Source organism: Pogona vitticeps, chromosome 2 (assembly GCF_051106095.1).
Source record: "Pogona vitticeps strain Pit_001003342236 chromosome 2, PviZW2.1, whole genome shotgun sequence".
Taxonomy (NCBI): domain Eukaryota; kingdom Metazoa; phylum Chordata; class Lepidosauria; order Squamata; family Agamidae; genus Pogona; species Pogona vitticeps.
In genome coordinates, this window is record NC_135784.1 from 177,581,129 (window position 1) to 177,595,911 (window position 14,783).

Genomic DNA, 14,783 nt, shown 5'->3' on the forward strand with positions numbered 1-14,783 from the left:
AAGACTGATTGCTAATTTTTCCTGTCTGACCAAACAAAAAACAAAACATTAACATTGTAGCACCTTAAAAACTTACATTTCAGTGATTGAAATCTTGTTGTCAGCATCATAAGTTACAGTAGAGTAGGCTCACAATTTCAGTGGGGATTTGGTGAGTCAACTCTGCTGTAAGTATCATTGATTTAAATAGACTTACTCTAGTTGTAACTTACCTTAGCATAGTAAGTTGCAGTAGAGTAGGTTCATTTGAATCTGTGGAACCTATGATAGAATTGATCATAAATCCCTCTGATTCAGTGGGCCTACTGCATTGTGACTTACAATGCTAATCAAGATAATTTCAGCTAATATGAGCTTTTGTGCATTGGGTCTCCAACCTCAGACAGAACTAGCTTTACCCAATTAATTTTACCTATGATACAAAATGTGATACATATCTCTTATTCCCACTTGGCAGATTGCTGGTATAAAACAACTTAAGCTTTGGACTTCCTGTGGTGAATTTGGGAAAATATTATCTTTTCTCTTACCAATTTACTGTTGACATGCTGACCAACCGAAATAGAATTACATTGGTTTGATTTGGCACCATGGCTCAAACAAACAAACCATGAAGCTTTTTCTAAGACCAAGAAAAGAAACAATCCTGTTATTCCCACCCTTCTTAGTTCTCTTCCTCTTTCCAGAGGAAGGTGCTCCAAAGAGTGCAACTGAATTCCCATCCCAATTGCTCCCCCTCACCCACATATGGGAATGGCATCTCCTGCTTGCTGGTATCTGGGGCTTTTCCTCAGTTTTTTTGGAATTAAAAATCTCAATTCAACAGGGAATTATAAAAGTGTCTCAAGGCAAATTCCTGGTCTCTCCTTAAGTTACTCTCAGAAATGGGTATACAGTGGTGCCCCGCAAGATGGGTGCTCCGTTTGACGATGAAATCGCATCACAACGAACTTTTTGCGATTGCAGAAGCTATCGCAAAAAGATGTTCCCTATGGGGGCATTTCGCTTTGCGATGATCGGTTCCCTGCTTCGGGAACCGATCATCGCAAAGCGATGATTTTTTAACAGTTGATTGGCGGTTTCAAAATGGCCGCCGGGTAAACAATATGACCGCCCACTGTATATTCGCACGGATTCCTCACTGCACAGGCAGCGAAAATGGGCGCGCTATGGAGGATCTTCGCTGGACGGTGAGTTTGAAGCCCCTAGGAACGCATTAATCTGGTTTTAATGCGTTTCTATGGCCTTTTAAAAATCGCATCACGACGTTTTCGTTCTACAGCGATTTCACTGGAACGAATTAACGTCGTTATGCAAGACACCACTGTACATTGTTGGGCACTTCAAGTAGAACTTCTATATGTGTCAGAAATGAAACGAGGTCCCTATTCATACCATTTTCTAATTTCCAAGCTGTATACGGTAAGTCTATCATGTAGCATAGACTGTATTGCTGGCAGTCTTTGTCAGCAATACAGACACTTTGTGACCAATTCTGGTCACTTTGTTAGGAGTGGTTCAGAATTTGATGTTCTCTATGACAACCAAGCCGTTCCCAGTGATATCTGAATCAGCTCATGCTGCACTGTGACTTAGATGCTGTAATAGTTACAAGTCCAGTACGTGTGACATTGACTCCTGCTTTGCCAGAGATAATAGATACAGTGGTGCCCCGCATAGCGAGGTTAATCCGTTCCGGATTAACCTTCGCTATGGGAAAACATCGTAAAATGGATCAAAAACCCCAAATGGGCCCAAAACTCACTGTTCTCCGATGTTTTCCCTTGTTCCGGCGGCCATCTTGGGTGTTCCAGCGGCCATTTTGAGCGTCCCGGTGGCCATCTTGGGTGTACCGGTGCCCATTTTTTGTGTTCTGGCGGCTATCTTGGGTGTACCAGTGGCCATTTTTTTTGTTCCGGCGGCCATCTTGGGTGTTCCAGCGGCCATTTTTTTTGTTCCGGCGGCCATCTTGGGTGTACTGGCACCCTTTTTTTGTGTTCCTGTGGCCATTTTGGAGCTGCAGAACAGCTGTTCCCCCATCGTAATGCGAGCGTGCCCTTGCATTAGCGATGGGGAAATCCGCATCGCAATGCAGATTCATCGTTCAACGGTGCACTCGTTATACGAGGCACCACTGTACTTTTCAATCTTTAGGATGTGGACAGGATCTTTGGAGAGATTAAAGCTGCCACATATATGCTGTATTCTTCCTGAAAGTGGCTGGTTTGTGACCAACTGAGTGGAAGTAGTCAATGCCTTCTTGCCTCATGGCAGCATTCCAGCATGCTTGAAGGAGGTAGAAACAGAATGTTCCTAAAAGAGCCCTCCACAAATCCTCCTTGCTGGTTAATTTCCAGACAATCTTTTTATTCCATTTCTGAGTGTGGCACTGAAGTGTGTCATGTCTTCTTGCAAGGACTCCTGGATGAGACAGATACTTCAGTCTGGTTTTACGGTAGTATAGACACAGATTTGGTTGTCTTGGTCGGTGACCTGTGCTGGAATTGGATAGAGGCTATGTGTGTCCCTATTGGTTCTGTTCAATCTCTTGGTATTTTTTGATACCAACACTTGTCATGTCCTTCTGGGCTGCCTCACTGTAGAACCATGTTTCCAGTCCTTCTTGTAGGGTAGATCTCAAAAGGCAATGTGCATGACTCCTGTTCAATGCTCTGGCCGTTGGTCTGTTTTGTCTCCCATAATGTTGACAGATTTATGGCATAGCTGGAAAGGTCATCTGCCATTCTGTATTTGTTCTGGGCTGATAATTCATTTAATACGATTTCAGTATTGTAATTTAATATGTCTTTTAATTACATTTTATGTATATATATTGTAAGCCTTCTGGATCTGAACAAAGGAGGAATGTAAACAAATAAGTGGGGAAACTTGTCTAATTCTAAACCTCTAGAACAGTGGTCCCCAACCCTTTTCGGTCTGTGGACAGGCTGCGGAAGGCGGGGCACCCCCCATGCTCGTGCGCGTGCACGAACAAGGATGTGCACTCTCTTGCATGGGCGCGGTTGTGCATCCGCAAACGGCAGCATGGCACTTGTCTGGGCGCACGCACGCTCGTGCGAGTGCGCAAATGGCGACATGGTGCTCGTATGGGCGTGCTGGAGTGCGCATGCAGCCGCAAACGGGCTGTGTGGGGGTGAGTGTGTGGGGGGACGGGAGGTCTGTCTTGGTGGCCCAGTCTGGTTTAGGCTGTGGACCGGCACCATGCCGCGGACCAGGGGTTGGGGACCTCTGTTCTAGAACAGTCATTCTCACTGAGGACATTGGCACATTTGAAGGGAGCATAGACTGGAAACAATCCTTCACACACCACCTTATTTATATTTATATTTATATTTATATTTATATTTCTTTCATATTGTATTTATGGCCATAGTTTTAAAAAAAGGTGGGAAATGGTTTCTCTAGAAGCTAAATGGATTTCATAGTCTGCTACTTAAAGAGAGAGGTTGTGAGGTCCATTCTTTACAGATTTCACAAATGAGTTTCATAGGTGGATCTTTCAGATGCTTGTCTTTAAGCTTCCTTTCTAACCAGCTCATTTCAGCTTTTTGCAGTTTAACTATCGCATTGTCACTCAGTAGTGTTCTCTTCTGTTTCAACTAGTTGTAACTTCAGTCCCAGAGAAACCATACCTGTGGTTAAGAAGTATACAGTATATGCTTACATTTACTTTGATAATTTCTTGTCCATCCACTTCTGAAGAAGTGGACAGAAGGATGCTGTTGTCAACAGTATCTTTGTAAAGCAGAGCTTTGCTAGCAATTGTAACTACTGTAATTCATTTTCAACCCACATGCTGCCAATATTGTCATGAATTATTATTAATTGTTGTTCTGTGCTGTCACGTTGCCTCCAACTTATGGCAACCCCATGAATGAGTGATCTTCAAATGTCCTCTCCTCAACACCCCTGTTCATCTCTTGTAAATAAGGCAATGGTTGCCTTTAGGGAGTCAATCCATCTCATATTTGGTCCTCCTCTTTTCCTGTTGCCTTCAATTTTTCCTAGCACTATTGCCTTCTCATGATGTGCCCAAAGTAGGACAGCATAGTTTTGTCATGTTTGTTTCCAGAGAAAGTTCAGGCTTGATTTGTTCTAGGACCCACTTGTTTGGCTTTCTGGCATTCTAGGGTATCTACAAATCTCTCCCCCAGCACCGTATTTCAGATGAATCAATTTGGCTACCCTTTTCTCTCAGAACAATCCATAGCTTCTCATGATCCATGTAATCAAATGCTTTCCTGTAGTCTGTACAGCATAGATTGATAATCTTTTGAAATTCTTTGATGCACTCCAGTGGCCAGTGGATATTTGTGATATGATCTCTTGTGCCTCTTTTTAGTATGCAGCTTGAACATCAGGCATTTTTCTCTCCATATAAGGTAAAAGCCTTTGTTGTAACACCTTGAACATAATTTTACTTGCATGGGAAATCAAAGAGCTGGTCCTATAGTTACTGCACTCCTTGGCATCTCTTTTCTTGTGAATTGGAATATTGAGTCTTGCCAGTCTGTGGGCGATTGTTTTGTTTTCTGTATTTGTTGACAAATTCTTGTTAGGATTTTGACAGATTTAGTCTCTGTGAGTTGAAATAGTTCTCATGGTATCCCATCTACCTCTGGTGATTTGTTTCTTCCCAGTGCTTTTGGAGTTCCTTTCACTTCATTTTCTAGAACTTCAAGTTCTTCATCATGGGATTCTTTTTCAAGGGAGTCATTCTTTTATTTCTTATGGTCTTCAGGGTAATGTTTCCACCTTCTCTTTATTTTCATCTGGTCTGGTAGTGTGTTTCCCTGCTGGTTTTACAGCATTCCTAATCTAGGCTTAAAATTCCCTTCAAATTCTGGAATCAAGTGGAAGATTTCTCTTGTTTTTCCCTCTTTTGTTCTCCTCTTATTTCTTTGCATTGGTTATTGTCATAGGTCTCTACATGACAGTAAATGAAAAGCCACATTCAGTTCTGACCCTATTTTTGCCACCTTTTGCTTCTTGCCTATCCTTGACAATTTTAACTGTGTCTTTCATCATTCAGCTAGATTTTCCTTTTCTTTTTACTACAGGAATTGTCTTTTTGCATTCTTTCCTAATATCTCTGGTTTCAAGCCACAGTTCTTCTGGTTTACAGTTAATTGAGTTTAGTAATGCAAATCTGTTCTTTATGTGGACTTTAAATTAATTAGGAATATTGTTTGTTTTGGCACTCTGATTCTTTTAATATTCTTTTTCAGCTTTACTCAAATGTTGGATATTAACAATTCATAATCAGTACAACAATCTGCTCTTGGTCTTGTTCTGGCAGAGAGAATGCAGCTTCTCCATCTCTTGCTTCCAGTTTTGTAATCAATTTGATTTCTGTATTAGTCTTGTTGATGTCCACATGTACATCCATCTTTTTGGTTGCTTAAACCAGATGTCCCCAACCCCCAGTCCGCGGCCCGGTGCCGGTCCGTGGCCTGAGCTGGATCGGGCCACGGAAACATACCTCACCCCCACCTCCGCACACACTCCCCCCGCACAGCCCCTTTGTGCCTGCACCCACGTGAGCACTCCCCGCCCCTTGAGTGCTGTGTATGCCCTTTGCGCATGTGCATGAGTGCACCTGCACCAGCATGAGCACTGCACCACCAGCCTGAGCATGTGCATGCGCAAGAGCATGCACCCCCTCGCAAGAGTGCCCCCCACTCCTTTGTGCATGCACACAGCTTCCCCAGCCGGTCCATAGGGCTAAAAAGATTGGGGACCGCTGGCTTAAACCATGTATTTTCAATAAACAGATTTGTTGCTTCACAGAAATCTACAAGTCATTCTACTGCTTCATTTCTTACCTCTAGACCAAATTTTCTAGCAACATTTGATTCTGCTTTGTTTCCTACTTTTGCATTCCACTCACCATGTCTTATTTTGGTGTGTGATCAATTGCCTTCTTCCTGGATGCTCACATAAAAACTTTTAGTTATCAGTATCAATAGCTGGAGCAAATAATGATGATTATGTTAATAGGTTTTCTATGGAGTCTAATGGATATTATTTGGGCAGACCTTGCATTATAGCCTCAAACTGCTTGTGGTATATCTTGCCTCAGTATTAGAACCACTCCATGTCTTACGTATTTGTCATCTCCAGAATAAAGCACTTTCCCAGTCCAGTCCACTGACATCAATCACTACAATATTTAAAAAATACTCAATTTCTTGCTTTTACAGTTTCCAGTTTACCATGACTCGTACTTCTTACATTCCGTGTTTGAGTTGTATGTGTTGTGCAGCATCAGACTTTCTTTTCACCTTTGTTCACATCAGCCACTAGATGCTCTTTTGGCTTTAATGTAGTTGCACCATTACTAAAGCGTACTTGTTCTTTGCTCTTCCCCAGCAGCTGATTCAGTACTTTGTGAGTCTCATCTTCCAGCACCATCTCTTGTTTCATTTTAGACTGTTTCATGATAAAGAAAGTACAGTAGCGGCTTACCATTGCTACCTTCTTTCTCCTTGGCAATAGCAAAGGTTACTTTGAATGTGACTGTCATTGGTTCTTCCACCAATGCCATCTTCAGCTACTGCTGCTGCCCAGTAGCTGCCACCCTCATCACCATTGGAATATGTGGCCAATTCCCTGGAAGAAGGTGGATACATCTTAGTCTGTCGCCTCAGCTGTGAAAATTCCACCTTGGGTGACCATGCTAGGGGTCCAGGCTTGTAATGTCTGAGACAGCATTGCACTCAGACCCACTTACCAGGTTAGTGTGTATATCCAAGAAGGGGAATATGTTTGTCTCTGGACCAGATTAGGATCTAGGTTACTAAACTTTGGTGATGATAGCTCTCTTGGATCACCCATTTTCTATCTCAGCTCTTCTGGGAATCCATGTCTCTTACAGATGTCTAGTAGAACGGGGCAGACACTGATTAATTTCTGCAGGTGGCTGTTCACCCTCGCCACCTCATAGTGGGCCAGGAGGGAAGGCTTAGTTATCATATCATTATTGTCCAGAGCCTTTCTTTTGTGGTGGATGTTATCTGGTTGCTTTGATCATAGGATTCCATCATTAGAACCTCCTGCTGCAGGTGAAGAGAATGGTTGGCAGTGCAGTGGCTCATTCACTCCCCTCCGAGATGCACCTTTGCATTTTGAAAAAAAAAAAGAGTTGTCTGTCTGACGGACATTCATTTCTAGATTTGCTTAAAAAGAATGGTATCATGATTCATGGCAATATTATCTCATCCCCCTTTTGCATTAGTAGTTAGGATGGTGCCAAGTCACAAGCACTTTACAAACAAGCCACACAGATCTTCAGGTGGGTGTTGCAGTAAATCCAGTCCGCTGCATTCAAGAGAGACAACAGCTTCAAAGGCGACTGGTTTTGTGGATACTCTTTTAATCCAGAGAATATTATTGTGCTCAGATCATCTGAGAAACCAGGATAGTGGGGTAGAATATTTCAGCTTTTCAGTACATAGACAACAGCTTTTTTTCTAGGTCTGAGAGTCTTTTGATTGAGTACTAGGGTGCTCTCATTCAATCCTTCGGTGTGTCTTTTCTTGCCTGTCTACAGTCTTAGCATTTGAGCAGAATGTGCAGGCATGCTAATGGCTTTGTTACCCAAACATAAGTTGTTGCCAGTTTTAAGACCTCTTCATTGGTAAATTGTACAGACCCTCTTAACCTCTTCAGTTAGCTATTAGCAACACTGGAAACTGCCTTATACCAAGTCAGGCATGTGTTTTACGTGACCTGGTGTTGGCTCTACAGGGCTTCAGGCAGGAGTCTTTCCTAGCTCTACTTGGATATGCCAGGAAGTAAAATGTCAGTCCTTGGATGCAAAGCAGAAACTCTACAAGTGAGTTGTGTTCTTTTTGCTTCCTCTACTCCAAATGAGATCTGCGCTAATTTTCACGTGGCGGTTGATAGAACAGAGGTTCTTGGGATATTCTTTACACTCTTCAGGTGTCAGGTATACATCAGAAGTCTTGAACTCATTTCATCTTGTGGTGCAGTGGTTAAACTGCAGTACTGCAGGCAAGGCTCTGCTTGTGACCTGAATTTGATCCTGATGGGCTCAAGTAGCCAGTTCAAAGTTGATTTAGCCTTCCATCTTTCCAGAGTTGGTAATTGGAGTACCCAGTGTGGGGGGCAATATGTAGTCTGCATAACTTTTAAAAAGTATAAACCACAGAGAGTGGTTTAAGTGCTGTGGGGCAGTATATAAGCAACACACTTTGCTTTTGCTTTGTATTGCCTTGGAAAGGTATCTCCCTGTTTGGAATTTCTCCAGTATAATCTTCATTGGTTTACAGTCCAAATCCTCCCGAAGGCAGGTAGGGGCTCAAAGCGGCGATGTATCAGTCTTGCATGGAATCCTGTTAGGGCTTTACAGTAGTGCCTCGCTAGACAGTTACCCCGCATGACAGTTTTTTCGCTAGACATTGACTTTTTGCAATCGCTATAGCGATTCGCAAAACAGTGATTCCTATGGGGGAATTTCACTGGACAATGTTTGGTCCCTGCTTCGCAAAATGATTTTCGCTAGGTGATGATTTTGACAGCTCCTTCTGTGCTTGCAAAACAGGTGTTTCGGGACCTAAGCTTCGCAAGACAGCGATTTAAACAGCTGATTGGCGGTTCGCAGAGCGGCTTTCCTATGGCCCATCTTTGCTAGACAACGATGATTTTTCCCCATTGGAATGCATTAAACAGGTTTCAATGCATTCCAATGGGGAAATGCTTTTTGCTCGACAATGATTTCGCTAAACAGCGATTTCAGTGGAATGGATTATCATTGTCTAGCGAGGCACCACTATATTTGTATTTTAGACATACTTGAAGGGAGTTAACCTTCAGAATACATAGGTTCCTGCTGTTAGATTTTCAGTGGCCTGCATTTTCCACTGGTAGCTTTATTCCTTTGTTCTGCAGATTTATTCTCCCAATTTTTGTCCAGTCTTTTGACATCCGAAAGAGAAGTAGTGATGTTTCTAGAATGTATGACTCAGTGAGATATTGTTGGACTGCAGCTCTCATTCAACCCTAGCCAATATGGGATGATGCAATTATAGTCCAATAATGTCTGGGCTGGAAGAAGGCTCTACCTTGTTTGGCTGCAGCATGAGCTCAGACCATCTGCCTCCTTCTTCAGTAATATGTTTTGTTGCACCTTAATGTTTCAACCATTGGATGATGCCAGGCATAAAAAACAAATCATTTTTCTTGCCCTAAATTCTCCTATTTGTTCACCAGGCAGTGGTCTAGCTACTACTTTATAGGACAAATTTTCAGAATTTATTATTCTGATTAAATATTCTTTACCTGACTATTACCATAGTCAGGTAAAGAATATTTTTAGTTTCTGGGGTTATGGAGGAAGTAGAAGCTGTCTGCTGGTCCAGTTATTTCGTCTTCTCTGCTTAAAACATTCTAGTCAGAATCCTATTGGTTATGCATGTTCAAGTGAAATTATTTAAGCTGTGGAAGTGAATTGCCACTAACTAATGTGCTGCTGACTGCATTCCTCGTTATGTTCCTATTGTACAAATGGGAACGTTTGTACAAATGGGAATGTGAGCAGTACCTCATCAGTTAGTGGCAATTGGACATTACAACCTACATTATCTCACCTAGCAGTATAAATCACCAGAAGGATTCTGCCCCCTGAGCACAGTGGAGAATACTCCACTGTCTTTATCAGTCTTGTTAGATAGAAGGAGAATTCACAGATGAAGAAATTTTTCCATTCCCTTCTAGAGACCTACAGGGATAGTAGGAAAACCCTCTGATAAGCAAAGCTGATAGCGGAGCACTTTTCTTTTTTAGATAGGCGATAAAGTGGGAACATTGACTTCATACCTCCCCCACCACCCCAAGTATGTAAAGGAGCGTTTAAACTGGCCAGCATGGTCAGAGACATGAATCTTCATCTGCCATAAAAATTGCTGCATTGCTGCAACATATTGCCACTTTTCCCAGCAGGCGGAACTCTGTGAGTTGGAGGTGCTGTGTGGGACAGGGAGGAGAGCAGAATGGAAGTCCTTTTGTGCTAGTAAAACTCTAGTTCCATAGTATTGGATACTGCCTAAGCTTTGGTCTTGACGGACACTTCCAATCATGTTAATCTGAGGCTCTAATTTGTGCCATAAAATAGCAAATCTTCTAATATTTTAATCAGTTTATCATTCTCAGATCAGTAGACTGTTTTTGGTGTAACCAGTATTTTTGGGATTTAGATATGGATATTCACTTGCTTAGATGAGATGCGAGTGTAGGGTATGTACAGGTACATTCTGATTTTAGATAAATTTTTCGTGGACCATTGTGCATGGAAACTGAAGTGATCAGGCTTTGCACAGTTTCTTCTCTGTAAAAAGTTCCTTAATATGATCTGGTTTGTTAGAGATGTGGGAATGCTTGTTCACATTTCAGGTACGGTTTCTCTACATGGTATGAATTTCCAATGGCAATGACATGTTTTCTAGCATGGTCTCTTCCTTATTTTATTTTATTTTAGTGTTTTTTAAAAAAAGATATTAGCATTAACACAAAGGGATAAAAATCCTAGCAGATTAAAGGTCTGCAGGTTCTAAGCAGTCTCTGTTTGACTTGTCACATGCTCTAAACAATGTGTTATTTTTCTCTAGTGGGAGTTAATTTCCTTTGCCATAGCCTCCTATTTCTTTATTTAATTTGTGACTTTTCTGGTTTTCCTTAGTTTTTGCCTTCTATTGCTGTCCCTTAGCTTAGCTGATGTGCAACTTTCTATGGTAGTTTGGATCAGCCTAATGTTTAAAGCAGTGGTTGCCAACCTTAGGTAACTTGTTCTTGCACTGCAACTCCCAGAAATCTTGGCCAGCACAGCTAGTGTTGAAGGCTTCTGGGAGTTGCAGTCCAGAACACCTGGCTTACCCAAGGTTGGGAGCCACTGATGCAAAGAGTGCTAAAGTATTGCTGTTAAGCTCAGTCATAATCCTTCTTTGAAAATAAGTGCCAGGAGCCTACAGCTCTTTGCTCATAAAATCCAGAATTTGGCTTGCAATTTGTTTGTGGGGTTCCAAGATGCTGAATGTTGAAGATGCGTAGCAAAGATAGGGGACTGAAAGGGAACCAGGATAGTGCAGAAAACCCAAATGCTCCTGACAGCTTCATGGACTAATTACCTACTTTACTTAGGAGACTGACTTGGCACAGGCATCTTCAGTGTGTGCGATTTCCTCACCTGGTTCTGCTCCTTGCTGTGCTTGCCTCTAGTCTACCATAAGTCTGTTAGTTTGAATGTACCTAGTCATTTTTGTTGTGTTGCTTGCACCTGTTGCTTGACTGTTTCAGATATTCACACTGAGATTAACCTCTTATCTTTTGTTTCACCAAGTAAGATCAGAAAGTGGAAAATCCATAAAAATGAAAGTGGACCGAACTAAACTGAAGAAAACGCCTACTGAGGCTGTAAGTATTACCTCTTGTCACCTTGAGTTCTCTGTAGGAATACTAGGAGACTTGAATGTCCATAGTGTTGTGTAACAGAGTGGAGGAGATTCAGTCACTCATTTCTGAATATATTTTTGGTTCCATGGCACTTTACTGATTTCAAGCTCCTTAGCAGGAAACTCAACATAAATGGAAGACCAGTGAATACAGGGTTGACGGAAAAGGCTGATTTCCACAAGGAGGGATAAACTTGCCTTTAATTGAACTTGTAATTACAAAAATTGATTTCTAGCATTGTTAATTACTTTTAACAAAGAGGAAATCTGAAAGAAATGAAATGAAAGCTGACTGCCTTTGATTACCGTATTTTTCAGTGTAGAAAATGAAACCTTTTCCTTAAATATAGACAAAAAATTGAGGGTCGTTTTATACACGGAAGGAAGCCACTTTTCCCTGCCTTTTGCAAAGCCACGGGGCTTAGTAAAAATGAAGGGAAGACTTCTTTTAGGTAAAGCAGCGATGAAAGGGCAGCAAGATTGCAGCTCTTGGATTCTAAAGCCTTTTCAGGGCTGCTTTACCCAGTTAACAGCCACTTTTCCTTGCCTTCTGCGAAGCCACTGGGCTTAGCAAAAAGGAAGGGAAGACTCGCTTCCTTTTTGCTAAGCTCCGTGGCTTCGCAAAAGGCAAGGAAAAGTGGTGGTCAAAGAGAGCCTTTTGATCCCTGCTTTTCCCTTCCTTTTGCTAAGCTCCATGGCTTAGCAAAAGGAAGGGAAAAGCAGGAATCAAATTTTCTAATTTGGGGTTAGAAAAGGGGGGGGTCATCTTATACATTGGGTCATCTTATAAATGGAAAAATATGTTAGTTTCCTGCAAAAAATTGCACCTTTGGTGTATTCCTTAACTGAGTTGAACAATTTTGAGAACAGCTGTCAGGAATATATGTTGAGAACTTAAGAAGTGTCTTCCTGAGAATACTGCATACAGTGGTGCCTCGCTTAACAATTTTAATTGGTTCCAAAAAAAAAACATTGCTATGTGAAAACATTGTTAAGCGAAACACCATTTCCCATAGAGATGTATTGAAAACCGGATAATCCGTTCCAATTGGAACGGATTACCATCCTTAAGCGAAAATCCCCATAGGAAAAAACGTTAAGCGAAGCCCATTGAAATGCACTGAAGCCTATTTCAATGGGGGAAAAAAATTCACAAAAAATTCAAAAAGACTCAGAACAAAGCCAAATTAAGTTAACGAAGGTTTTATTAGGTGCACTAACGATTCCAAGCATTTTAAACATTTTAAAACATTTTAGAATATTTTAAAAATAGCAAAAACGGGGCTGTAAAAAAAAAAACGTTAAGCGAAACAAGGGGACCTAAAACTGTCATCGTTAAGTGAAGCATGGTCCCAAAATAGTTAAGTGAAAATCGCCTATAGGGAAAATCGTTAAGTGAAGCACAAGATCACTCTGAAAAAGCCATCGTTAAGTGAATTTTTCGTTATACGAAGCAATCGTTAAGCGAGGCACCACTGTATTTGGCTTTTCAAAAGCCACGAAACAGAATGGCTTAGGCAGAGGGTCATTGAGGATACAAAAAATTTAGGAGAAATTTGTTTTGTACAACAAAGTTAAAGATAGCCAAAACAGTTACTTAGTTTGTACTTAGGAATACTCGTCATATTGTAACACTGAGTGCATTTCCTATTTGATGTTTTCTCTTCCCAGCCTGCAGATTGCAGAGCCTTGATAGACAAACTCAAGGTTTGCAATGATGAGCAACTGCTGCTGGAACTTCAACAGATCAAAACATGGAATATTGGGAAGGTGTGTGGTGGTAGCAGGCTCTGCAGATTCCTTTTTGTTGGGGTTGGTGGTGCAATTTATTTGGTGGTTTCATGTGAATGTGAAAGATGGCATATGGAATTCATTCCTTTACATAGGAATGACTGGTCCCAGAGGATTGTGGTTTGCAGCTTTTGTTAGATTAATCCATCTTTAGTTTTGCAAATCAGTTTTTCAGCTTGCTGTTTTCCATGCTAAAATGGAATGGGACTTTCAAACAAGTGTGCATGTACTATAAGAGCTTTCTTGAACCTTATGATCTAATTTTGAGCTATCATAGTAGGTCCCAAGTACACTGATAATTACAGGGAGTGGAAGATGTGGTGGATCATTTTTTTATTTTGCCCCCTTTACAAGGCATGGCCAGCCCTTATCCTAGAAGACTGTGATACCTATCCCTGCCACTGACACAACCTGTCTCCTATGTGTTTTTCCTTCCTTTCTTTAGTGCGAACTTTACCACTGGGTAGACCTGCTAGACAGATTTGATGGCATCCTATCAGATGCTGGACAGACTGTGGAAAACATGTCATGGATGCTGGTGTGCGACAGGCCAGAGAAAGAACAGCTGAAATCCCTGTTGTTGTCAGTACTAAACTTCACTGCCCTGCTCATAGAATACAGTTTTTCTCGTCATCTTTACAGCTCAATTGAGGTAATTTAAATCAATTGTGATATATACATATACTGTATACAATTTTGGATGGGCAGAAAAGCCTCTCATCTGAGAAACTGTCTTAATGAATTGTGCTTGTTTCATCTAATCTGTTGGGGATGAAAGGCAGAACATGGAAAGGTTTTTCTTGTAGTCTACATGTGTCCAAATCTCACAGCCAGATTGGCCATTGGGATTCTGGCAGTTGTAGTTCAAAATGTAATTTTTCTAAGCTCTGAAGAATGATAATTCTAATATATTGTTGTTGGTGGTGAAGATACATACTGCATAAAAACTTAGCATTTATATACCATATTATTCTGTGTATAAGACTATACTTTTATCTAAAATTTTAAGACTAAAATTGAGGGTCATCTTATACACAGAAGTAAGCTGAGGAGAGTACAAAAACAAGTGGAGGGGAAAGAAGGGATCAAATTGTTCTTGCAGAGCTTTGATCCCTGTTTTCCCTCCACTTGCTTATCCTTAGCAAAAGGAAAGCAGGGATCAAAGTGCTGCAGGATCACTTTGATCCCTGCTTTCCCCTCTGCTTGCTAAGTCCCACGGGGCTTAACAAAAGGAGAGGGGAAAGAATCAAAGCAATCCCATGGCTGTAGAAGGGGGAAACGGATTAAAATGACCGTGCAGTTGTGGGACTGCTTTGATCCCTTTCCCCCTCCTTCGAAGGGAGAAAGCAGGGATCAAAGTGATCCTGCAGCGCTTTGATCCCTTTCCCCCTACACTTACTAAGCCCCACTTAGATTTCTTAATTTTGGATTAGAAAAGGGGAGGGCGTCTTATACATGGGAGTGTCTTATGCATGGTGGCGTCTTATACACGGAAAAATACAG

General features: G+C 41.5%; 1 protein-coding gene across 32 annotated transcripts in view; it reads left to right on the forward strand.

The window, feature by feature from the left end:
- HUWE1 (HECT, UBA and WWE domain containing E3 ubiquitin protein ligase 1) overlaps nucleotides 1-14,783 on the forward strand; it is a 133,401-nt gene that overhangs the window by 28,262 nt on the left and 90,356 nt on the right. For 24 of the 32 annotated variants that reach the window (XM_078386529.1, XM_078386518.1, XM_078386520.1 and 21 more), the window contains 3 exons: nucleotides 11,378-11,451; nucleotides 13,161-13,259; nucleotides 13,726-13,932. In XM_078386529.1, coding sequence (XP_078242655.1) covers nucleotides 11,407-11,451; nucleotides 13,161-13,259; nucleotides 13,726-13,932 — 351 coding nt within the window. In that variant the 5' untranslated portion in view covers nucleotides 11,378-11,406. The remainder of the gene's footprint in view (nucleotides 1-11,377; nucleotides 11,452-13,160; nucleotides 13,260-13,725; nucleotides 13,933-14,783) is intronic. The other 8 variants (XM_078386523.1, XM_078386531.1, XM_078386521.1 and 5 more) reach the window with 1 other exon arrangement.